The sequence below is a fragment of the Rhodamnia argentea genome, chromosome 11 (genome assembly GCF_020921035.1).
Source record: "Rhodamnia argentea isolate NSW1041297 chromosome 11, ASM2092103v1, whole genome shotgun sequence".
NCBI classification, from domain to species: domain Eukaryota; kingdom Viridiplantae; phylum Streptophyta; class Magnoliopsida; order Myrtales; family Myrtaceae; genus Rhodamnia; species Rhodamnia argentea.
In genome coordinates, this window is record NC_063160.1 from 19,538,672 (window position 1) to 19,563,094 (window position 24,423).

At 38.4% G+C, this 24,423-nt stretch overlaps 3 protein-coding genes, 1 long non-coding RNA gene and 2 other non-coding genes across 9 annotated transcripts in view; 5 read left to right on the top strand and 1 right to left on the bottom strand.

The window, feature by feature from the left end:
- The first annotated feature begins 790 nt into the window (after positions 1-790).
- LOC115735599 (telomere repeat-binding factor 1) lies at positions 791-5,625 on the top strand. Of its 3 annotated transcripts, none has more exons than XM_030666923.2 (7): positions 791-936; positions 1,713-1,895; positions 2,007-2,224; positions 3,402-3,486; positions 4,001-4,084; positions 4,457-4,807; positions 5,055-5,625. In XM_030666923.2, the coding sequence occupies exons 2-7, from the start codon at positions 1,746-1,748 to the stop codon at positions 5,067-5,069; spliced, it is 903 nt and encodes a 300-aa protein (XP_030522783.1). In that variant the 5' UTR covers positions 791-936; positions 1,713-1,745; the 3' UTR covers positions 5,070-5,625. The 3 variants fall into 3 exon arrangements, with proteins under 3 accessions (XP_030522783.1, XP_030522781.1, XP_048128157.1); XM_030666921.2 differs by having other exon boundaries at positions 830-936; positions 1,701-1,895; XM_048272200.1 differs by lacking the exon at positions 791-936 and adding an exon at positions 937-1,079.
- Positions 5,626-7,147: 1,522 nt separating this feature from the next.
- Positions 7,148-13,671, top strand: LOC115735596 (ciliary rootlet coiled-coil protein 2). 2 transcript variants are annotated; one of them, XM_030666913.2, is made up of 18 exons: positions 7,148-7,309; positions 7,492-7,596; positions 7,914-8,007; positions 8,188-8,296; positions 8,378-8,416; positions 8,490-8,573; positions 8,683-8,744; positions 9,430-9,532; positions 9,654-9,794; positions 10,032-10,100; positions 10,202-10,258; positions 10,352-10,609; positions 10,895-10,978; positions 11,118-11,228; positions 11,531-11,601; positions 12,296-12,517; positions 12,649-12,742; positions 12,985-13,671. In XM_030666913.2, exons 2-18 carry the CDS (start codon positions 7,536-7,538, stop codon positions 13,276-13,278), a joined length of 1,953 nt encoding a protein of 650 aa, XP_030522773.1. In that variant the 5' UTR covers positions 7,148-7,309; positions 7,492-7,535; the 3' UTR covers positions 13,279-13,671. The 2 variants fall into 2 exon arrangements, with proteins under 2 accessions (XP_030522773.1, XP_030522777.1); XM_030666917.2 differs by having other exon boundaries at positions 7,187-7,309; positions 8,193-8,296.
- Positions 13,672-14,038: 367 nt separating this feature from the next.
- On the bottom strand, positions 14,039-15,502 carry LOC115735769 (LIM domain-containing protein WLIM1-like). The gene is made up of 5 exons (XM_030667163.2): positions 15,135-15,502; positions 14,889-14,985; positions 14,725-14,768; positions 14,517-14,612; positions 14,039-14,397 (listed from the first exon to the last, which is right to left on the bottom strand). Exons 1-5 carry the CDS (start codon positions 15,267-15,269, stop codon positions 14,176-14,178), a joined length of 594 nt encoding a protein of 197 aa, XP_030523023.2. The 5' UTR covers positions 15,270-15,502; the 3' UTR covers positions 14,039-14,175.
- Positions 15,503-22,545: 7,043 nt separating this feature from the next.
- On the top strand, positions 22,546-22,617 carry TRNAP-UGG. Its single transcript has one exon. It is a non-coding gene; the product is annotated as a tRNA-Pro (tRNA).
- A 615-nt stretch (positions 22,618-23,232) lies between these two features.
- LOC115735863 overlaps positions 23,233-24,423 on the top strand; it is a 2,449-nt gene continuing 1,258 nt past the window's right edge. Inside the window, exon 1 of the long non-coding RNA XR_004014820.2 lies at positions 23,233-23,243. This is a non-coding gene — a long non-coding RNA (uncharacterized LOC115735863). The remainder of the gene's footprint in view (positions 23,244-24,423) is intronic.
- On the top strand, positions 23,545-23,616 carry TRNAP-AGG. The gene has a single exon. It is a non-coding gene; the product is annotated as a tRNA-Pro (tRNA).

Genomic DNA, 24,423 nt, shown 5'->3' on the forward strand with positions numbered 1-24,423 from the left:
TTGGAAAGAAACGCACCGATCATTTGAGGAAATTGAATAGTCTTGTAATCAAGGACGGATTTTGACCTAACATTTTGGAGGGCCAAATTCAACAAACATGCCCTCGTCTTTTAAGAAAATGTATTTCAAATCATTCATTTTCTTTGAAAACAAACAGTTGTAAGAATTTTAATAGTCTTGTGATCAAGGACGGATCTAAACCTAACATTTTGGATGGCCAAATTCAACATTATTTAGAGCATTAACCATGTTTATTAACCATGATGTGATTAGAAACATAACTTTCTCTCTCTTTCTTTCTTTTTTTTTCCTAGCTTTGCACCCATTTTCTCTCGAGTCTCAAAGGTGGGGATCTGACGCCCCCCACCTCCCCTATTAGTATTCCCGAGTTGAAACGATGGCGACATTAATTAACTATACGTGTGAAATTCATAGCGATAGACGATTCATTGAATCACTTCTTGGTTGAGACAAAAAGAAGATAGGCGTTAATAAATGATTGCGATTTAACTGGAATAAAATTAAGTTGATCGAGTCCGACACAATCGGATCATGTATTTGTTTTCGACCATATCAAATTGGGGGAGCAAGCCTGAAAGTATATTAGGAACGATATCGACATTTAGTGAAGTGTCATTTACCAAGGGAAGAGCTAAATACATCGTTATCCCAAGCCATCAAATGCTAAATTACTATGTTACTATAGTTTCGGGGTCGAAGTATAATTTCTTGAAGTTTTGGGAGGGGGCATGGGACAACTTAGAAGCAATCACCGACACGTGTGCATCTAATCCGACGTGTCCATGTAAAAACTCTGAAATACTTGGGTCACGTTAATCCAAGCTTCCTCTATTTTAACCGATGTAAGAACAGAAAAACGAACCCAAAACAGGGCAAAGCTCTCCGTCTCAGCGCAACCGGGAGAAACCCTAATTTGTGAGAATCTCTCTCTTCTCCTCAATCGAATTTGATGTCTCTACATTCCTAAATCACCGTATACCATCTGCCGATTTCCAATTGTTTGCTTCGTGAAGCGCGGTAGTGGGTCCTCTACTATCATTAGGGTTTCCACTGTGGAGGCGCTTGATTTTTGTTGTTTGCCGCGTTTTCGTGTTTAATTGCCCGTGGCTACACGTTGTTAGGGTTCCCGTGTTGCGTTAATGTTCGGCTGATTTGGGATTTTTTATTCCGTTTTTGGTTCATGTCCGCGAATAATCTATACTTTGCCACCTCAATTACTCGTCGGAATTTCGGGTGCTGATCGAGTTTTTCCTAGTTTATCGGGTTGGTGACAATCGATTTACTTTGTTTTAATTCTGTAGAATGAGGTGATTACTCCGAATACGGACTTGTTTATTGCGCTTATGCCACGAGTGAGCCGCCTTTATCCATTGCGTCTGCATCTGAGTTTTGTGGATTGATTTATCTACATTTGTCTAACAATTATGTATAATTGAACAGATTACTAGAAATGAGAATAGCTTCTTGTTCCCATTTAATGTGCGTGGGCGGTGGGCACGTTGAATATACGAATCTCTATCCCTTTTAAGTTCTTAAGTTCGCTGGTTCATAAATGATTTAATGCACTCGAAAGCGTGAGCTTGAGCTATGATTTCTTTCCATATTCTCATTCTAGATTTTCGCGATTTTTGAGTCAGCCAATCTCATGTTTGGTTGCTTTCTTTTGTCTTGCTTCTTGGCTTTGTGTGCAGATCTTTTGGGTAATTTTGTAATTGCCCCTTCTGATGGGCGCGCCAAAGCAAAAATGGACAGGGGAAGAGGAATCAGCGCTGAAAGCTGGGGTTATTAAGCATGGGGCTGGAAAATGGCGCACAATTCTCAAGGACCCTGAGTTTAGTGGCGTCTTGTATCTGCGCTCAAATGTCGACCTGAAGGTATGCGTAAGAACCTCAATCTCTATTTGTTGAACAAATGTTTGTTAGTTTCTTCGTCTAAAGGTTGCCTTCCAGTTTATTACAGAGCTGTTCGGCTTTCATGCTATGTAGGACAAGTGGAGAAACATGAGCGTGATGGCTAATGGTTGGGGTGCACGAGACAAGGCTAAGCTGACTGTTAAAAGAGTGAACCATGTGCCTAGACAGGAAGAGAGCTCTGCAGCTGCGAGGAATGCTGTCCAAAGCGATGAGGAAATGGTGGATATTAAAGATATTTCAGTTTCTGGTGATGCTCTGCACATTGATGGTCCAAAGCGATCTATTGTTAGGTCAGCCAGTCATTCTGCTTAATGATAAGACCTATAATGTAGTATGTGGCACTAGTGCGTTTTTTACTCCTCTATGCTAAGTTTGTACTTTCCTTATTCCTTGCTTCATTCATGCTAGGTCTTGTGGTTGTGATGCATCATAAATGCTAGAAGGCCTAGTTGCATGAGAAAGTTCTATGATTAGTGTGGTTCTGAAAATGGATATGATAGTTTAAAAGATCGATTATCCTCGAGGAAATGAGAGGAAGCATAAGCATGAATAGATAATACTTAAAAAGCAAGGCCTTCGAAGGTTGACGACAATAGTTTAATACGATGTTCTCACTTTTCTCGATATATATTTTGATCAATGTATCAACCCGTAGAATAAAAGTAAATAAAGGTGTGGTTGTTGATGCCAAAAGTATCATTTGCATAAGTGTTTCATATATTCAAATAACCTATCAGGTGAAAATAATCAAAGAGAAGCCCTACCTATTTGGGGGTTACAGGCTGTACGTTCTAGCCAGAGATTTTCATTCCTGTGAATATTTGTTGTCGAGGGGATCAAAACAATATGCAAGAACATGTAATGCACAGATACGCATCTAGTTTAATGTGTTGAGTACATCTCTTATTCTATTTAATTAAGAGCCTGGTCCGGGCATCTGGGCATCGGCTCAGAGCACGATATCCAGGCTGCATAACTTTACGATGGGTGACATACTTGGTTTGGAAAAGTTTCCTGATTTTGGGCGCTTGAGATTTGAGTGGAGGCTAATTACTTAAGGACTCTGCAGTTGTAGACTCGTGCAAATTCTTGACAAAACTTGCAACTACTTTTGTTGAAGTCGTATTTTTCATACGGGGAGTTTCTTGTTTTGCTATAATTTAGAGATAGGTGTACTATTGACTTCTCCCAGATCACATGACATATATTTGTGCTTAGTTGCATTTGTTTTTCCTGTATATGACAAAATGGGTATGATATTCATGGCCTTCTTTTGCTTTTTGTGAGTCAGCGGAGGCCAAAATAGGTCATTTTCCTTTTATATGCCAATCAAGTGGCAGGATTTATTTGCTATATAGGTGGTTGGCATTGTTTGTCTTGTTTCTGTACATTGGAATCAGTTACTTGGGTTCTATCTATCTAAATCAGTGATGGAATTAATGTTTTCTGTGTTTCTCATTTTTATAGGTTGGATAACCTTATAATTGATGCCATAAACAGTCTGAAGGAGCCCGGTGGTTCTAACAAAACAACAATTGCTACATTCATAGAGGTAGTTCTCTTCTTCGAAGATGAACTTTCCATGATGTGTTCTGTTCAGATTTCGTTGGGATCTATAACTGTCAGTATTCTGTGCAGCATGATGGATGGTAATGATGGGATGCAAATGCATTTTGATAGCTACTTTTTAGTTGTTGTATCGACACTGCCACAGTGAACCCTTTATGACGACTCATCCATTTTGACAGCTAGTTTTTTATTTTGACCCAAAAAAAAAACCCCTTTATGACGACTCATCCAATTTATCTGTTTATAATCATGTTTGAATTGATGCTATGGCTTTCATATTCACTTTTAGAATCCTTAAATGCCTTCTAAAATCCTGTTAAGTAAGAGCTGTTGCATTGCAAGTCTGTTACCTTTGTTAATAATCCTGTTACCTTTGTTAATAATCCTTTCGCTGGAGCTTTTCATGGAAGCATTTGCATGATGAAGTTTTAGCTTTTGCATCATTCCTTGACACTTCGTTAGGTGACATGTTTTCTTTTTTTTTTTTAATTGAACAGGACCAATATTGGGCACCTCCAAATTTCAAGAGGCTACTATCAGCAAAACTAAAGTACTTGATGTCAATTGGCAAATTGATTAAGGTAAATTGAAGCATTACTGTCTTGAGCTTAAAGTTTTTCATCACAATTCTGATTCCTAACTAAAAAGTTTTATCCCTACTGCTGGGGATGAACGTGTAAAACTTTTGTGGTCTTGGTCATGGATTACTGTTGGAAAATGCAAATTGGATTGGCCTCTTCACTTGGTTCCTGCTCTTTTCTTTTGTGGTTGCTACTCATTAGTGTGGTTGAGCACTTCTTCTGCTACGTCCTGCGATCCCTTTGCTGGTTTTTAATTCTTTCGTGTACTTCCAGTCAACTCCATTTTACAGATGCATCTTAGCCATATTTTATTGAAAAGCCTTCTTGGTTGTTTCTTTCCGGGATAAGTGGTGACATGACATTGCCATATAGGTGAAACGCAAGTATAGGATTGCTCCTGGACCTGGCTCCCTTACTAGAAGAAGGACCTCTTCGATGTTTCTGTCTGATGGATGGAAGCTTCCATCAAAAGTGGATAGAAATGATGGTGATGATGTGCTTACTGCAGCCCAGGTTGACTTGGAGTTGGCCAAGATGAGGACTATGACTCCAGAAGAAGCTGCTGCTGCAGCTGCTCGAGCAGTTGCTGAGGCTGAAGCTGCCATTGCCGCTGCTGAGGCAGCAGCTAAAGAGGCTGAAGCCGCTGAAGCTGATGCAGAAGCAGCACAGGCTTTTGCAGAAGCAGCGATGAAAACAATGAAAGGAAGAAATGCGCCAAAAGTGGTAGTGCTTGGATGTGCTTTCTAATCTTGTTATGGAGTATTTTACTTAGTATCACTCCAACCAACAATTTGCTGCAGTTGATGTGTTTATTTTCGTATAATGTACTAGGACCCATTGACCCGTGGCTTTCAAAATGCATGCTCAGTGATCAGTTTAGATTGGCATTTACTTTTGCATTACAACCGTTGCTAGCTTTGTTGGAGCTTCTGATCCTACTTACTTGGCTTCTGTTTTTCAAATGGTGCAGATGATTCGAGTATGACAGCATCTCTGTCGAGTGTAGATAGGAGCTAGGTGTTTTTGAGTTTTCCTGGATGAGAGCACATGTTTTGATAGTCTACTGGCATCTTCTATCGCTTGTACATATGTCGGAGATTATTCTATGCCCTGTTGATGCTGCCAACAAGTCTTTCATGCGTCGCAGTACTAAGCCACTGCATGTTGCAGTATTGGAGGTTCGAACTGATCGGATGATAGATATTGAGGTGCAGAAGTGAAGACAGCTGATATCTGCAGAGGGTTTTCGATTGTTCATTTCTTTTGCCAGTGTAGTTGAGAGGGATAGATTGGAGTGCTCTAATTTATTCTCGAGAGCAGCAAGGTGTACATTTTTCTTATCTCTAGGCGAATCTGTTGGCTTTTTGTGCCTTCTTGTTTTGAATGTGCTCTTTTCAGATTCTTTTATGGTGTACTAGGTGAAGTTTAGGCTGAAATTTTTCAGGCTACATAGCAGAAATTTCGTTAGTGAAGACCATTGAGGGCTGTATTTTATACCTTGTCATCTGTGACAAACTCAAGTGCTGCTTCAGATTGGGTTCCATCTAATTCATGGAAGAAATGACTCAGCCACCGCATGCATTCGGCTCTTAATGGGTGGTTGGCAAATGATTAGTAAACTATATCCAGAAAATATATGGATATTTTTCAACTTCTAGGCTATGTTGGGTAGTCAAGATAAATTAAGGATAGGATAAAATTTATCCTAATATGCATTTGATTTCTGCTCAAGACAGAATGAAATCAAGATATAAGTGGGATATAGTTCGGATAAAATTACAATATAAGAGTCAGTTTTTTCAAATAACAAACTTCTTAAATTAATAAATTAAGATAATATTTGAATGTGCATACTATTTGAATTGCAATAGAAAAAACTCAGAATAACAAAAAATAGCAAAAAGTTCGTTCTTATTTCAATTTTTATTTATACATTTGATTTTTTCTATTTTATAACATAAAATTCAATGATATATATATTCAATGTTTATGTTTATTACATATTTTAATGTGAATAATATTTGAATTGTAATATAAAAAACTCAAAATAACAAAAAATAACAAAAGTTCAACGGTAATGTTGTCTCCGAACTTTTGGTACATGTTCAACTTAGTATTTGATTTATATGAAAATGTTCAAGGTTGTCTTTGAACTTGAATTAATGCAATAATAACATTATTGAATACATATCAAAAGTTCATGTAGCACATTGAACAAATTAAAAGTTTGGAAGACGTTGCACAATGGGTTAAAAGTTTGGTAATCATATTGAGTAAATCAAAAGTTTGAGAACGACATGTCACACCGGACCAATGTTCCGAGACCTTTTGTGTAATTATCTTTGCAAATGAACGTATTTTAACAGAATCGTATTTCGAGGTTTTTTTGGATTTTGTTACTGCTGTACTCATGATAATCTCAAGAAAAGTTTAGTCGTGTACAAAGTATCTGGGGTCTTTAGACCCCAAAGGAAAAATAGCACCTTAATGTGATTCATCATAGTGGGCCCATCGATCATATAAACGAGTTTAAGAGAACTAAGATACGTGCACCATACATGATAACGCACCTATTATCATTAATGTAGGTCCAACCATTGTCCAACTCATATTTCCTTTTAGTCCTTTTAGTCTATTCGATGGCAATTATACCTATTATTAATATTATTTTGATAATATATAGTCACGATATACGTAAAATATTTACGAGCAAAATGTAGAGACAGACATGTATAAAATAAAATATTATTTCAAATAGATATACTCGTTGAAAATGAAAGTTAAAATTTGTCGATTAAGATTGTATACTACGGTTTATTGAAACCGATTAATATTGTCATAATTTTGATATAGTTTGTCAAAGGTAAATTATGCAAATAATTTCTTTGACCAAAAAGGAAATTTATGAAAACAATTTCGCTTGATTCAAATGATGAAATTTAAATTTATCTAAGCATATCGAATGAGACGTAATAATAAATAGGGGTTTAACATAATCCAATTTTAATGTTTTGCAGTAACGACGGATCTCGAAGATGAAGAGGAACACTAAAAGGGGATATTAAGAAAAGCATCCATCATTAAAATTGGTAAATTCGGAGTAGTCCAACGTCGGACGACCGTGCGAGCGAGCGAGGGAGGAGAGAGAGTCGTCATCTCTCCCTCTCGTACTGCTCAATTTCGTGTCGGAAGAACTCTGGGGTCGCGTCCTCCCTTCATCTCCAGGTAAATCGATGATTCGATTTCGGCATACGTTTGACCTAGAAGACGGGAAAGAGCGTGCCTTCTCTTTGATTCTAATGGTTCCTGATTCTTCTGGTGTTCAAGATTCCTGGCTAAGCTTTGCGGTTTATGCGAATTCGACTGAACTTTGCTGTGCTCCCGTTTACTCTGCTTTGTCTTGGCAGGTTCTTTTTGTTCAATTCAGTCTCTTTGAGCTACATCTTTTTCCATGGCTGAAAATTCTGGTGGCACCGAGCCTCTGTTGCTTCGCATCCAGCAGCTCGAGCGCGGTACGTTTGTCTTGCATTTTCGGTGTTAACTTTTCCATTTGGCCTGCGCTTTTTATTTCATGGGTGCGTCTTCAAGTGGGAGAATTCGCGTTTGCTTAATTTCGTATGTTTTCTCTGTAAAATTTTGATCTTTCCTCATTAGAAAGAAATGTCACGGTCGTGCTGGGATGTTGGAGAAGGCGGTGTCCACCCTTTGTCTCGGTTTTTGGATCTTTTAAGCTTCTTTTCACCCATACTTAGTATGAGGAAGCGAGAGAATTGATGGACACGATAGCTTTCTCATTTGGGTTTATGGTTGATGGAATCCCTTTATGCAGAGCGTGATGAGTTACGTAAAGATATCGAGCAACTATGTATGCAGCAAGCAGGGCCTGGCTATCTTGTTGTGGCTACTAAAATGCATTTTCAGAGGTAATTTTATTAACTCCTACGCTTGAGGTCGATGGCACTTATTTCCTCGTTTCTTCTTCATCTTTTGCATTTAGCCTTCCAGGCTTTTTGTTGTCCTTTCTCTCCTCTTTGCTTGGGTGTACGGTAATCTCTACTTTAGATAGAGATATAAGAGATTTTATGCAATTACTGTGCCACTAGGACAGCTAGCTTGGAGCAGGAGATCGAGACTTTGAAAAAGAACCTAGCGTTATGCACAAGAGAAAATATAAATCTTCAAGAGGAGCTTTCAGAGGCATACAGAATCAAGGTGAAATGGTGACTTACTATAAGTCGGTTTATGATCTAATTTATGAGATTTACGAACTCACTTATCTTTGTCCATATTCAGAGCCAGCTGGCAGACTTACATAGTGCAGAAGTCACAAAGGTCTGCTTCGTTTCTTGATTCTTTGATTCTGCCTTATTTTGTGAAAATTCGCATTACCTACAGCTTTCTGCAGAACCTGGAAGCTGAGAAGCAGCTAAAGTTTTTTCAAGGCTGTGTTGCTGCTGCTTTTGCTGAACGGGATCACTCAATAATGGAGGTCTTGAAATATTTTGACTTTTAGACAGATTTATCTTCTTCCCTTTTTAATAAATTGTGTTTGACTGTTGAGAATATTATGGATGAGTGGTATTGTTATTTGGTGGCAGGCAGAGAAGGCTAAGGAAAAAGAAGAGACCATGTTACAGAAATTAAATGATGTTGAGAAGAGGTAATTTTACACCGGGGGTCTGGCTCATGTACCGTCACTTACGTATTTTGTGATTGGAGAAACATATTATAATGGCAGGCCACATATCGTTATAATTATCTAAGAAAATTGGAAGGCTCCATAATCAATATATGTTAATTAAATCAATTATGCGCATCCTTTGGCATTTTGCTAGAAGAATTACATTTTACAATTGCAAGCTGGGTTTGTGTAAACCTGACCAATCGTATCAATGCTTCGGTTTTTTAAACTTTCGTTGTTTAAAATTTCAATGTCAACGAAAGGGGGTCTAAGCTGGCATGAAGTGCCAATCCATATGTATTATATCATTGGGTCACGGAATTTTATATTTCTAGGGAGCAAGGATGTGGAGTCCTTCTGACAATCGGATTTATGACATGAAAAAGCCTTACAAGAGAGGGAGGCTGAGACTCATTGGGGGTTAACATGTCTCGCAGAGATTTTTTGTACATTCTTAGATATAGAATGTTGTTATCCACATCTTGTTTTGTTTGGGAACTTCTCTGGAGCCAATAGATTTTTAATTGATTATGATATGGTCCTTGTTTATTTTTGGGTTTATCGACCGCCGACCCCAACTAGTTTGGGATTAAGGTGATGTTGATGTTGATGTTATGATATTGTTCTCATCTTGAATCTGCATCCTTTTTTTTTTTTTGTTCAGGATGCAAGAGCTTACATTGGATTCTCTTGAACAGAAGAAACTTATTAATAAATTGCAAAGTGAGCTAGCTAAGCAAGAAGAAAATAATGACATGTTTAAGAAGGTAATTAAATTCCTCCATTTTCCACTTCCTCTGGTAGTTCTGACAGATTTCCCAATCTTAAGTTTCTTAAACTGATCCTGGTTCAAAGGGTGTGAGACAATTTAATTATTTGTTGGAACAGGTTGTCGATATGTTTTATGAGATTAGACAGCGATCTTATCTGGATTTTGAGGACATGACTTGGGACCAAAAGTGCATCCGCCTCTTAAATGATCCTCCAGAAATGTGGACTTACAATGACACGTCCACATCTAAATACATCGTAAGTTCTCGTGGACGTTGTTTTCTACTCCATTTTAAAATGGTTGTTTACATGTGTACTTGCTTAGGATTTTGTTTCGGAGGTAACAGACTTTATTGTCATAATGAGCACTTTCTTGATTCTTTTGTATCGTCCTTCAACCACATTGTCTGCTCTCATTCCTCGTGATAGCTTTTCTATCACCTGGTTTGAGATTCTATTTTTTGTGCGCAATTTGAATAAATTTCCTTCAGACAGAGTGCCTTAGAAGAAGAATTGCGGTTGGTGAGGAACTCTGTGGATGATCTTCAGAATAAGTTCCGGGTGGTAATATTTTGGATTTAAGCTTTATTTTCAACTCATTTGATTGCAACTTGAGTGTTTCGTGATTGCTTTTGTCTGAGAATCCGAAGAATTATGGTTTATAGGGATTGGAGATTGAAAATCATTTGAAGAAGAAAGTTCGCGAGTTGGAGAAAAAGAGAGTAAGATACCACTTTTCTAAAAATACAAAATACTATTTTTGATTACTTTGACCTCTCTTAGTTTGTAATTCTTTTTCTTTTGGCTCCTAGCAGGTAGGTTTGGAAAAAATGGTAAGAAATGTAATAGTGGGATTGCATCAGCAGTATTCTCTTCACAGAATCCATATCAAGCATATACTCGAGGAGGAAAATTCCCGTATGAAAGCTACGGTGAATGTGATAAAAGAAAGATTGAGCGAGTTCAATCAGAGGAAGCTAGAAGGACAGCCAGTAAGTTTTGTGAAGCTTGAAGAATATGGATGTCCAGATATACATCCAAAAACTGATGCTGCCTTCCCTGCGGTCTCTGAGGTATTCTAGTGATTGGCACTTGTTGCTTTATTCGTTCGTATATTTCTCATGAGTAGAATAAATAAAGAGAATCTTTTCCTTGCTTCTTGAATATGTTGTAGATTGTTGATTTATGAAGAAAGACCACAGGATGTGCAAGTATGATGCTTGATTTGTTTTTTTAGTTCCCTGTCTGTTTGGCACATTGACAGGGAATTCAAAGAATAACTAAGCATACGTCAGCATGCTGTTTTTTATTGAATGGCAATTTAAGTTTTACTTTTAGCTTTCTTAAATGTTTTGCAGGAGAGTGCTACTGGCTTCCCAGACAGTGGAGCTGATAGAAAGATTGATGCATCTGATGCCCTTGCACAGGCATTGCAAGAAAAGGTTCTGTATAAACTTCCAGTTTGCATTTTTTCAGTTGATTGTTTACTATTTAATTTACTCACTGAGGTTCTTCAAGCATTATTACGAACATAATCATTGAGTAGGAACAAATGGACACTAAAACGGGGAATTGTTCCAGGTTTCTGCCCTATTGCTTCTATCGCAACAGGAAGAGAGGCATTTACTGGAGAGAAATGTTAATGCTGCTCTGCTGAAGAGGAGTGAGGAACTTCAGAGAAATCTAATACAGGTGATATGTTTCTCACAATTCCACAGGATTTCATAATTGTGATACCCTTTTCTCAGTTTGGAATGCCTTTATCTTGCTTATGACATGCTGTTGGTGAATTGATAGAGTGTCAGTGTTTGAAAAAAGGGCCGACTGTGTGTTGATCATTCAAATTATTCTTTTCCGTGTTACATCCAGGCTGGTTCTCTTAGTTCTTCCTGCATCACGTTCGCTAATGAGTCTTATCTTCATTTTTGTCATTTATTTGTTGATGTATTGGCGTCATTATGAAAAAATTATTGACAAACTACTTTTTCTTGAAGGTTACAAATGAGAAGGTGAAAGCTCTCATGGAGTTGGCACAACTAAGGCAGGATTATCAATTACTAAAAGAGTAAGACTCATTATTGAACTTCTGAGGGAGTGAGATTTTATCTTTCCTCTTTCTGGCATCATGTTTGGCTTCTGTTACTCCAAAAAGTGAAGTTTGAATATGTCGCTGGTATAGGTTTAACATAATAAACCCACAATAGCTCTGAGTAGGCCTATTTAGTTAGGAATGACCATGTAGGGTCTGTAAAATTGTAGTTCAAGAGAGTGGTGATGCTTTAGTGTTCTTGCCCTCAGCCAAAGTATTTTCTTTTAACTTGCAAATTATTGCATAACTGGACAATGCATCTGGCGTGTGTATTTTTTTCTGTTACTGATCTCTGCTTCTGTTCCATGTCAAAGCATCTCAACTTTTATCATACTCCATAGAGGACAAAGTCATTAAAAAGATGGATCGAGTGGTCTCAATTGTGAGGAGTAGTTTCTCATGGCACGTTGATTTGATGTCCTTTGTCATGGTATTTCAATTTTCAGGCTGCCCTATTTAAGGAACAGATCTGTTTGTGTACTTGTGCTACGAGGATTGGATATTGGAGCTAGTCATATAGTTAATGCCTTGTGGCCGTCTGTCTATTCACACAATGCATCAATGCCCAGACATGCTTCTACTGTGGTGCACAGAGAAAAGTTGCGACAATAGCTGTTAAATTGTGATACGAGTTGCGCATTGAAATCTGAAATATATGTGTTTGTTGTAGGAAAATGGGCTCGGAGACAAGACAAGGAAGAGTTTTGGCTTCCACTGGAGAAAAAAGACTTGCTGCTAATGAACAAGATGGAAAATTGAGGAATCTTCTTAAGAGAACATATCTGAAGCATTGGATAACCCCAGGACATGTTGGTGGTGCAGTAGAAGCACACCCTTCTAGTGATGGTAGTATATCTGGCAGAAAATCCAGCTACAGTATGGACATTGCCAGGTTCTTAAGTTGATCCCCAGTAAATGAATGCATGCTAATGATGAATTTCCTTTGTAAATTTTGTATGTGAAACGTCTCTTTTCCCCTCTTTTTTCTAACCTCCATAAACCCTGACACTAGCCTTTTCTTAGAATGAGAATCGAAAATGCAACCCTGAAAGAGAGCATGGATAGCATGGAGCATATAACTTCTTCAATCCACAGGCTTCGTCTCGCACTTCTGCAGGTAATCCTGATATACCTGTATTTAGGCTGCAAGTTATGATGTACATTCTGTTGGTATAACCTAAACATCTAATTGCCTATGGTCTTCATCAACTCTTGAGGAGCATAATATGGTACTTCTGGCTTGCTTTCTTCTAATTTATGAGCATGATTATGAGGGGCATTTGATTTTGAAGCTACATTTTTCGGGAAACTTATTTATCTGCACATACTCATATTTCACATCTTGTTCCTTCTGTGCAGGCCAAAGCATCAGTTGGAATCTCAGAAGCTCTAGAAGATGTTATTTCCGAGGCAAAGCTTGTGAAGACTGCTCTCGGCAGCTGCCTCCCTGTTAGTTGGTCAGCTGGGATGGATGAGGAATCTTCTCTAGATAGTGTCAGCAGTGATTCTGGTGATTTATTTGGCGATCCTGGTGGGGAAAAAGTTGATTCTGTTTCTGCAGCCGGATATGAGATGGTGGAGCTCTTGATACTCGCAGCTCAAACATTGAAGGATACAGCCGCTAAAACAGAGCCTGGAGTACCAGCTGCTTGAAGAGCTTGGATCAAAAGTGGTTGCCTAACAAAGTATTCTTTTATTCTGTTGGATGGCCTGAGAAATGATGGGAAATCGCAAGAACCTTGCATAAATATTACCAAGCAGACACATGGGAATTACACTGGGACTGGGAGTGGGTAATGGAGAAGTCTGTTCCGTGTTGCATGTTCATTGTACCAGTGCTATTCGTTTTCAGGTGCTGACCAAACAAAACCCTCTTCTTTGGGTTTAGAAAACTAGTCCCATACGTGTACATAATTATTGCACTCTCCTTTAATAAGATGTAGTGTGTTATTCTGGTGGAAGTTAGTTTTCCGAAGTAATGAATCTTAGCCATTCTATTTGCTCCATATATTAAATTGGTATCGGAATATCCTTCTCCTGCTGCAATGATTGTTTCAGATGCTTATCTTGGCATATGGCATTTGTTCCGTTGGCTAATGTTAGTCATATTTGATGTGCAGCTCGTTCATGGTTAAATTGCTTTCTGTTCTTTGGCTTATCCTTGGTCTAAATGAGATGACCAGCAATATGCCACCGGAAAATGGCTCTTAATTCATGGACGACGATGAGGGAATTGGTATGCGTGGGTGAATTGTCTCAGTTTGCCATGTGGATATCTTAAGGCAAGACCGAGTTTTTAGTCTGTGTCATCCTGTCTCTAACGGGACCGCTCCAGTCAGGCGCTTAACTCTTAATTCAAATGCTGTTGAGGGCTGGTGTAATTGTCATGTCTGTTCTCGGTTTCACCGAAAAAAAAAAAAGCCTCCCCAAGTACAGGCTGAAATTCTTCATACAAGCATTCTTTCGATCAGTTCAACCAGAGACAGCCCAAGAAATTACCAGGAAAAAGATAAAATAAGGAACTGAATTAACATGATTTTTGATGTGCTACTACTCGGCGAGAACCTCAACAGTTGTAACTTTAGCGGCCTCAAAGTTTCTGTTGCCAGTATCGAGCTGGCTGTAGTTTCCTTTCTCCTTGAACAGCTGGGTGTGGTGGTGCTTGCAGTAAAGTTTTCCCTCATGGGCAATATAATTTGAGGGACTAATGGTACAGCCTCCATGGGTGCACTTGAAGCATCTCTTGTGATATGCAGTCCCATTGACAGTAACCTTGGAGACAATTCAAAGGCCTCTGTGTTAGTCATTGCCGTTTAATGTTCTCGTATTAAAGCAAAAAGATTCTGAAAGAGTCGCCAATTCACGGACAGAATGTTCATAGGATGTTTCACCTTCTCTATAGGATATGCAGTCCTATCACAGCCCGCACATTTGTCTCTGGTCCCGGCAAACAAGGCAGAGACTCTGTTCGTTGCTGCGGCAGCATTCTGTTGTTTCATCCATTCAAAACACACCAGGTAAATAGACTGCAGAAATTTGTTTTTATGCAGGAGCTTGAACCAGGTGGTGCATTGAGAGAGATCTCCGCCAGTATGTTACCTCATTATCGGTGGCTCCTTCTGGTTTTACAATCTTCGGAGTTCCTGATATGTAGCCCAGAGCAACCAGACCAGATTGAACAATAAGAAAAGAACTTGGTATTGCTGCAGCAACAGCAGGTAGAAGACTCTAGTTTTTAGGTGGAAATTGGTAATGGTACTTACCTTCAAAACTCTTATCCAGACTCCCCGTTCTCTTGAAGAGCTGATCGAAGTGCGGCCTGCAATAGAGGACCCCCTCAAAAGAATTGAAGTTGCCTAGCTGAAAAGTAGAAAATGGCTGTGTTAGAAGCATTAACACCGCCCATGCAGCCTCAAAATGAAGCAGAGAAGCAATGCGTTGCAAAATTTGGACCATTCATGGAATTGATTCTAGCTTTAAAAGACGCAATGCACGTAGGATGAATTTACCTTGAGGGTGCCATTGCAATGGTGGCATCGGAAGCAGGCCTTGTGGTAAACCCGGTTATTGGCGGTCAACTTGTCGACCAAATACACCGTCTTATCGCAGGCTTTGCACTTCTGGGTTGTTCCGGCGAACGCCATGTCTTCCGATGCCCTCACCAAACACCTTCAGGTAGATGTTGAAGTACGTGTTTTAATATGAGCTACATCCTTGCCCTGCTGTTTCCTCAATCTTGCCAACCTCTCCTGCTCTGTCGCCTCATAACAAGTTTGCTAAAAATGAGAGAGCTAAGAAAACCAAGGGAGGAGATTGGATCAGTGAGAGAGAGAGAGAGAGAGAGAGAGAAGAGAGGGTGGCAGAAATATAGGGAGGTCTGCATTGGTGGAAGGTGGCCTATAAAAATTACTGAATAGAAAAGCCAGATCAGGATAGTTGTAAATTTGACATTATGAATGAAAGGATATTCTGCCAATCATGTAATTTTCAGTTAGGGAAAACGTGAGGAGGTGTCAAATAGTATTGAAAATTTCAACGGCCATGCTCATTCTTTTGCCCTAGTCGTGCCCCAAATTGACCTTTAGCTAAGTGCCGAAGAAAATAGAAACGCGACATTCATGGATCGAAAGACAACCATTTCATGGTCACGATGGATTATCTCCCTTCAAAAATGACATCATTTTGTTTCCCTGCAGCCACGTTGGATCCACATTAGTTTCATTTGTCTACCGTCGTCCACATGATCCGTCACATAAAATTTTCAACCCTGTTTTGGGTGGGATCGTAATGGAGGGTATATTAGTTACATCGATATAAGTTACAATTTTTCCGCGAAATTTTTTTTTTAGCATTGTTATTTTGTTGGTATTCTTTTGTTTTAGCTTTGGCTTTTATATTTAGAATTGGCAGATTTTATGCGCTTCTCTACCTCCGAGTTCTGCTCTCTCTCTCTCTCTCTCTCTCTCTCTCTCTCGGGAGCATAGTTTTCTCGAGCCAATCCCTATTGTCGGTTGTTGGGCCTTAAATGGACCTTAATGGTTCAACATACCAAGAAAGTCATTGATATTATAATTGTGCCAATTCAGTTCTAAATATTTTACTAATTTAATTTTAAATCTTTTACATTTGTATCACTTTAGTTCATCCTACCAATTTTGACCGAAAAATTATCGACATAGACCTCGGCCATGCCACATAGGTAGGGCCGACATTGACGTGAATATTTTAAATTAATATTTTAATGAACTCTAGAACTTTTTTATAATATTTTTTTTCTTTTCTTTACTTTTTTTCTTCCCCTGCACTTAGGACCGGCGAGTAGGGGTGATCAATTCCTAATCTGGTCCGATCCCTTAAACCTTTTGACCTATAGCCAATTCAGCTATTTTAACTAATTTTGGTAGGACATTGATGACATGGATGCCGATCGGCCAACGTGACACGACCGACGTTGATGTGGATATTTTTAAACAATATTTTAATAATTTTTTATTTTTGATTTTTCCTTTTCTTTTCTCTTCGCCCTCGCCAAATTTGGTGAGGCCAAGCATTGCTTGGGAGTAAGCGACCTCACTAGTCATCGCCTGGGCCAAGGAGGGGTCTTCCCTTGCCGGGGCAAAGAGGGAAAAAAGAAAGAAAGAAAATTAAAAAATTATTAAAAAATATCCACATCGGCGCCAATCATACCACATAGGTCTGTCGTCATCCACGTCAGCAATATAAGGTCAAAATTACTCTGAAAGACTAAATTGGCTCTAGATCAATTTTTTTAAAACTAAATTGACACAATTAAAAGGTTTAAGACTAAATTGACACTAATGTAATATGTGTAGGACTTTCATACGCTTTTCCCTTATTTAATTTGTTAATCACTTAATTTATTTATTTTTAGATATGGAAGAAGAGAAAAGACTAATTAACGGCAGTTAATGTTAGGTGCCTCGACCTGTCATGAGTCACTTTCCATTGAAAGAGGCTTGGCAATTAATGGAACCACGAAGCAACTGACTTGCATAATTCAGGAAAACATTATTGATTTGGGGCTTTATAATAAGGTGTCTTTGACGATAGATACAGGGTTGACCCTTACCTGTTCTTAGTATTTTTAATCGATTTTTATTAATTTTTTCAAGTCTAAATTATGAAAATTAAACCAGCCATTGCCATGTGCAGTACCACAAGATTTCATCAGCATTTTGGGACCGCCGCAGTTGGGAATTGGTGTATATTACTCATAAGAAGTAAACCCTCACTCTGATACCATGTTAGATTTAGAGAAATAGATAATATAATTGATAGTTTACCGTTAGGCACAAGGCTCTTGACGACGAAATTCGGTTTGGGCCTTAAATGGTTGTAGAGCCCACGGGGAAGAGCCGAGAGCGCAACAAATCAACACTCGGTTAAATGTAAACATCGGCAATACCATGAATTTGGTTTGTCATACCGACAGTTGTGCAGAGTAGTTAAGTTAGTGTTTTAAACCGCTTAAAGAATAAGGAAAGCAGTTACCGAGGAAAGTTCGAGAATTTAGGGATAAGGTGCATGAGAATAACCACAAGCGATGGTTATACCTTGTACTATGCTAAAAATAGTCGGAAAACCACTCTTTGTTACATACCAATCAATCATCAATCAAAAACACTTATTTTTTGCTTTGCAATTTATCTTTTTTGCATCCACCTTTTATTGCATTTTACTTTTATCGTCCCGTTTATCTTTTTCCATTCACTTTATTTCCGATCTAGAATCGTCACAAGAACCGGTTAAAACAGTAAATCCAAAAGCTCCACCTTCTTTTGCATCCGTGTCTCGTTGAAATTATGAGCAGGTGCAATGGACCTTGACTGCGGAAGCCAGACAACAATGGATGTGCCCAAAAAATATTGGCCTTTATTTGACGCCATATGGAAAGGTGACCGGAATACCATGGAGACATTAATCAATCAAGATGGTAATTTACGAAGGGAGACTGCGACCAGGAGGGATCGACACTTAAATGTGCTTGATGTTGCGATAGAAGCTGCTCAAGAAGAATTGGTCAAGATTCTGATCAGGCCCATGCCTGGCGACGATGATTTCATTTTCAATCGAGCCCTTTCTGCTCCTGCCAAGGGAGGAAGAAAGAGGATCGTAAAGGCATTAATAAAAAAATTACTCTTGCTGAATCTTGGGTTTATGATAGACAATGCCATGTTGATTGCTATTCTTAATGCTCCTAGGCAAAAAGATGTTATTAAGTACTTGGCCAAGCATTTACAAGAGAGCTCAACTGATACTATCATGGCGTCTCTTGTTGCGGCAGGCCATTCGGGTAGGATTTCACTCGCTCATCTTAATATTTTTTTTCTTCACTATTAACTTGAGTTATATATATATATATATATATATATATATATATATATATATATCTGTTCTTGTGTTCCAAAAGACATAGGCTTGGATTTAGCTCGCCGATACCCGAGCCTACACATGTCCGAGCAAATTATCAATTGGCGACTATGACGTATCTCTTTCCTAGGGAAGCCCGACTCAATTTTTGGGATAGCTGTATTTATAAATGTACGTACCTCTGGATGGGAGTGCGCAGCAAAAGTCCGATACCTTCGCCTAGGGAGATCACTAAGAGGGAGCTCAAGTCCGAACATGTTAACATATCTAGTCAAACCCACATTCATTTAAAAACTTCTCTACACCACTTCCCAATATGGATATATTAACTGCTCTGCACCACTTTAATTCTCCGCCGCGTGTAGCAAAAATCCAATATCTTCGGATGGGGAGATCACCAAGAAGGAGCCCAAACCCGAACCTATTAACATATCTAATTAAACCTACATTCACTTAAAAGTTTAAGCTAATGAGTTATGGGCTAGCATGGATATATTAACTGCTCTACACCGCTTCAATTCTCCGATGTGGGATTTCTTTAACTCTTTAACATAACTCACTCACATGTGTTTCCTAACACCTCTTGTATTTCGTTTGTTAGTTATTTACAATTCGAGCAACTCTATCCATATGATGTTCACTTTATCTGTTCCCACTTTTAGATATTTCTATATGGTTGATCAATATATCACATGACGATCCCGAAGATACGAAGATGACTCGAGGTACTTCAATTAATCTGTTTAATGGATGAATTAACACGACAGAAAGCATATCATTCTCAAAGATCCTATTGACACAAATGTTAAGTGGCAAGTACTATATCCATGTATATATATTAATATCCAAATCATGACACGTCACAAATTAATATTTAATACAACGTTTGTAAATTTAGTCGAGAAGTCTTGCTGAAATTTGGATTTCAGGACAGAAAAGGATGAGTGATCCACGTTTTTCTGGAACACATTCTACCATAGTTAAATTTAAAGGCATTTGTTCATCATCAATTATTAATTTGTTAACATGAACATCTCTCCTCTCCATGTAGCGGAACTCGCTCTTAAGTGGTCAAAGAAATCACTCTGGAAGCTTCTCACAAAATCAGGTACGCGATAACAAGGACATTAAGTTAAGGTGTAGAATGATAGTTTCATATCCCTTTGGCTTCACAGTGGACCGACTCTCGATTCGTATATTATGATACCATTCGATTTAATTCAATTCAAAGTTTAAATGATATGTATCCATTACGTGAATCTTTACAAATAATATACAATTTTTTTTTTATAAAAAGCTATATATATATATATATATATATATATATATATATATATATATTCTTTTGCATGACATTCATAGATAGATTTTTTTCTGATCTCTTATGCATGCTTTTTTAATTTTCAAGCCATATGATGTTTGCTTTCTCGGTTTATATCTTCTATCCATCATTTCCTTTTCAACTACTACATACGTAAGAAGAGGCCCAAATGTGAAAGACTCCTTATCATTTTTATTCTTCATCCTCGGGAAATTTGCTTACTGATGTTTCAACGGGTGCTCCAAGGCGCTCTTGAAAGGGATCCATTAAGTAAAATGGAAGCAACTCTACGATGAATTGTCTATCGACTTACGGGGTTTTGGTGATCTTTCAGATCATCCACCGTACGGGCGATTATCTCTTCGTTGTATGGAAAGAGAGAGTAAATGCAGTGCGGGTAAAATCGCCAATGGGTTCGAGAAATGACCAGTAGTTGACTGCAACATGTGTAACCATCATTTCACAATTTAATAGTAGGAAAAGAGATCTCGGATAATTGAGATCTTACTACGCCTTCACTTTAGATTGTGCATTTTTATGGTTGCGTTATTTAATGTTCGAATCACTTCTTCCGCATCAAATTAAGTTATACCTCTTCGATGTAATTAACGTAGGCCACCTACATTGATGTACCATGTGATTTGCGATAATGGCTTGCTTTTTCACAACTCAGATGAAGAGATTATTATTAATTTTTTTTGGGGGTGTAAATATGTGAGTTCATTAATAAGATGAGGTACAAAAGTTCAGTGGAATCCCTTAGCATTACAAAGAGACTAATTATGCAAGAATATGGAGGAAGGAAGCCTCCATACAGTAGCTAGTAGAATATTTGTTTGGGAAAGACTACAATTCTAGCAGAGTGACGCCCTACCCCTTACAACCCTGCAATTTCGAGCCAACAAAAGATGAGCCTCAATTGACTTGTTTTGAAACCGTCTACGATTCAGCTCTATCCAAATACAATAGATAGTCACTAAGAAAGATAGCTTGAGGAGCATCGCCTCCAAGTTTTTGCCCTTGGTGGCCTTGATCATCCATTGGAGTTCTAGATTCCAACCTCATGCAGAACACCAAATCCCATTTTATGCAAGAATAATGTACCATATACTACTGGTCCAGGTGCACTCAAAGAATAAGTGATTTTTGTCTTCTATGCTAGTTGTACAAAAATTACACTTAGTATCAATTGAAGATAGCCATCTTAATATGGTTACTGCCATCGATAGCCTATCTTTACAAACAAGCCAGCCAATAAAATTATGCTTGCTAATACCATCGCTCCGAATCAAGTGATACCAATCCAAAGCAAGTCCCTCCTGTCCGAATTCCTTCTATGTCTCTTTGCAACAATATGTTTGGCTAAAGATGATAGCTGCTAGAGTAAAGGGAAAATTACGCAAATGGTTCATGAACTTTGGCCTAATATGCAATGTCGTCTCTGAACATTCAATTGCTCAATGTGGTCCCCGAATTTTAGCTCAATGTGCAATATCGTCTCTCACTTTTTAATTTTTTCAATGGGAATCCCGAACTTTTGGCGCATGTTCAATTTGGTCCATGGATCATATGAAAAAAGTTCAATGTTGCCCGTCTATTAATTCAAGTTCATGAATAACATTGAACAAATTAAAAATTGAAAGACGACAATGCATATTAGTATAAAGTTGACGAACCACATTAAGTAAAAGAAAAATTCAGGCACAACATTGCCCTTGAGCCAAAGGCAATGAACCATTTGTGTTGTTTTCACTAAATTGAGTTCGGATGTTGATATGACATAATTTTGTAAGATAATTTTGCAAATCATTTTTAACATAGTCGGTATCATTCAATTACTAAATTTAATTAAATCTTGCGGGGAGACGTATTCTCGCGGATCGCGTGGAATAAGATAATGATTAATCTCTATGAATTGATTGACTACTGACTGGTGCTTTGGGTTGCGCACGTGTTCACCTCATTCACGGTCCGAACAATAATACTTTTTGAGTTTTTTTCTTTCATGTCCATTTTCTGTCAAATGCGAATCTTTGGAAACTAATCTTTTCTTTTTATAAAATATACCTAAGGGAAACGATGGTCCATGCCTTCAACAACAATTATTCAAGCCTTGGATCTCGCGTCAGTGCAAGATCTGCATTTAAAACTGTTCTACTTCACAGTTCAAAGTCTCGTATAAAAGGGGAAGGTATAAAGAAAGAAGGACACATGCTATCCCCTACTATCTTGGGCCATTTCACATGCTACCCCCTTGACACCAAAGATCCATTCACAGTGCAACCAAAAAGAGGTCAGGCAAGATATCACAATGGCCTCCCTTGACATAAATTGCTTCAATTCTCCACACCGAGTTGATCCCCGACTGCAAGCAATTCCACAAAATTAGTCGACAAAAGCGACTTATCCAATCATCACGATAGCGAATTGGAACGCACATACACCTCGCTCCGCCTGTTGGTTAAGGGCAAGGACAGGAATGGATTGGCAGCGTCCAGTGTATCTTGAAGCTCTATAACAACCATAGGATTCTTTTTTTGGTCAGGCTAACAACCATAAGATTCCATGATCATAAAGTACTAAAAAGGACTGCTCATAGATTCCACCTCTGGACCATTTGCAGAGGCATACTAAAACCAAGTCAAATAAGCAAGGGGGTAGACCAGATTCCATTGACAAGAAACGTACTGTCATTTGGACTAACAGATGGGCATTTGGTCTAGTGGTATGATTCTCGCTTTGGGTGCGAGAGGTCCCGAGTTCGATTCTCGGAATGCCCCAACTTTTTTTTTTTTTTTTTTATTCAATGCAAAATTTGAAACGAGTGACCAGATCACAGTCAAGCGGAGGCACTGGAATAAAGAAGCACTTGTGTCAATCAGGTAAGATAGCTCAAAGTTGTAATTAAACAATAGCAATCTGCTCGATTGTTAAAAGTCAGCTCGTGATGCAGCACTGAATATTAATAACGCAGGTACTACTTTTTTTATGCAGATCACAATAATAGATCAATTGCATATAATAAGATGGAAAACATGCAAAGAAAACATTTAAAATCAAAAGGATCAGAATGAAGCAGCCAGGCTAGGGGACATCTCCCAGAGCCACTCTTTGAGAGACCATGCAGCATGACAGCTTGTACTAAAGCAGGTCGAACGAGAACCACATCATGATACATAAAATAGATCTAGCAGACTAACAGTACGTGGAGGAACTAACTTCATCAGGAGCAAAATGAAACTCTGACTACATGCCTATGCATACTGTCCAGCATATTAGTGTAATGAAACTAAAAGTAATCGGAAGACATTTCATCTTCACTGTGGCCATGAGACACCTAGGGTTCATGCTAGAAATCCAAGAACTTTGATCAAAGTTGGCAACAGCATACATTTACCAATAACCAGTGCCAGAGATTCAAATCTTATTACCTGAAGGACTGTTTTACTAGCACGAGTAAGCAAATAATAAGTTAGTTAAAGAAGATAACGATATGATCATTGGGATCCTAGACAGTGTTAACGTAAATGTAAGATCTTATCATGGGAAGAAACATGTAGTCAAGATACAAAAGTAAAAAACACCTTCCCTTTAAGGTGGACAGGATCAGTGTTGCACTTTCTTCCCTTTCTTTTGGTTTTCAAAGAAGGGTAGCTGAATATTCCTGGAAGACCATTTTTCGCAGACAGTAAAAAGTTTCACAAATTGGGCATTTGGTCTAGTGGTATGATTCTCGCTTAGGGTGCGAGAGGTCCCGAGTTCAATTCTCGGAATGCCCCCTGTCTGGCTTCTATTTTTTCCATCCTTTTTGCATTAGAATTTGAGATTTAAAACGAAGCATCCAAACCATAGGTAACGAAGCAACAAGCTAGTACCTTCTGACATAGAAGACTGCTTAAGTCAGCTAATCACATGCTCGTGAATGCGGAACATAATCTTTCCCACACCAGACTAAACTAAGACTGGGCAAAGAACTTAAACAAAGCAAGAAGAAGATGAATATAGTGAAAGGCAAGCTAGAATCATAAAGGATCACCAATCACAAAATCTGGGTGACACGGATTCTCTCTTCCAATGTGCAAAAAATTATCTACACAGATCAGTTTTCAAAAATTCAGAATACATGAACTCCCAGAAAAGAAATGCACACAATTTAAGACACTGCGAATCCTCATGGCAGATAAAAATTCCTGGGGAGGACAGTATTAGAGTAGTATGACATGCGTAACCATAAGCGATAAGGAGTATTTGTCGATCCACGGTGCCCAATACTGCTATATCAGTGGAACATTGCTGCGGAACTTAAAGTGAACTGTCAGATCTACACTGGTATGAAGATTTTATGGGTCAGACAAATGACTACACATTAAACAAATCAAGTCTCATAAACTGGGCATTTGGCCTAGTGGTATGATTTTCGAACATCTGCATTTAAAACTGTTCCATTTTGCATATCAAAGTCTCATGCAAAAAGATTGGTACTGACAAGGTAATCACAATTCATACCTCAACTAACTCCAGAAAGCATTTAGACAATCATTCAAGACAAACAAAGGGGGCATGTATAAAAAATGAGGGGTCCATAC

What these genes read in the sequence shown, in the direction of transcription:
- LOC115735769 (XM_030667163.2), bottom strand. Translation starts at nt 15,269, where the DNA reads ATGGCGTTCGCCGGAACAACCCAGAAGTGCAAAGCCTGCGATAAGACG. An exon ending in TCTGGATAAGAGTTTTGAAG is followed by an intron (nt 14,769 to 14,888) that starts GTAAGTACCATT and finishes GCTACATATCAG; the next exon opens with GAACTCCGAAGATTGTAAAA. An exon ending in AAGGAGCCACCGATAATGAG is followed by an intron (nt 14,613 to 14,724) that starts GTAACATACTGG and finishes ATGAAACAACAG; the next exon opens with AATGCTGCCGCAGCAACGAA.
- LOC115735596 (XM_030666913.2), top strand. Translation starts at nt 7,536, where the DNA reads ATGGCTGAAAATTCTGGTGGCACCGAGCCTCTGTTGCTTCGCATCCAG. An exon ending in CATCCAGCAGCTCGAGCGCG is followed by an intron (nt 7,597 to 7,913) that starts GTACGTTTGTCT and finishes CCCTTTATGCAG; the next exon opens with AGCGTGATGAGTTACGTAAA. An exon ending in TTCAGAGAAATCTAATACAG is followed by an intron (nt 11,229 to 11,530) that starts GTGATATGTTTC and finishes TTTTTCTTGAAG; the next exon opens with GTTACAAATGAGAAGGTGAA.
- LOC115735599 (XM_030666923.2), top strand. Translation starts at nt 1,746, where the DNA reads ATGGGCGCGCCAAAGCAAAAATGGACAGGGGAAGAGGAATCAGCGCTG. An exon ending in GCTCAAATGTCGACCTGAAG is followed by an intron (nt 1,896 to 2,006) that starts GTATGCGTAAGA and finishes CATGCTATGTAG; the next exon opens with GACAAGTGGAGAAACATGAG. An exon ending in CAATTGGCAAATTGATTAAG is followed by an intron (nt 4,085 to 4,456) that starts GTAAATTGAAGC and finishes ATTGCCATATAG; the next exon opens with GTGAAACGCAAGTATAGGAT.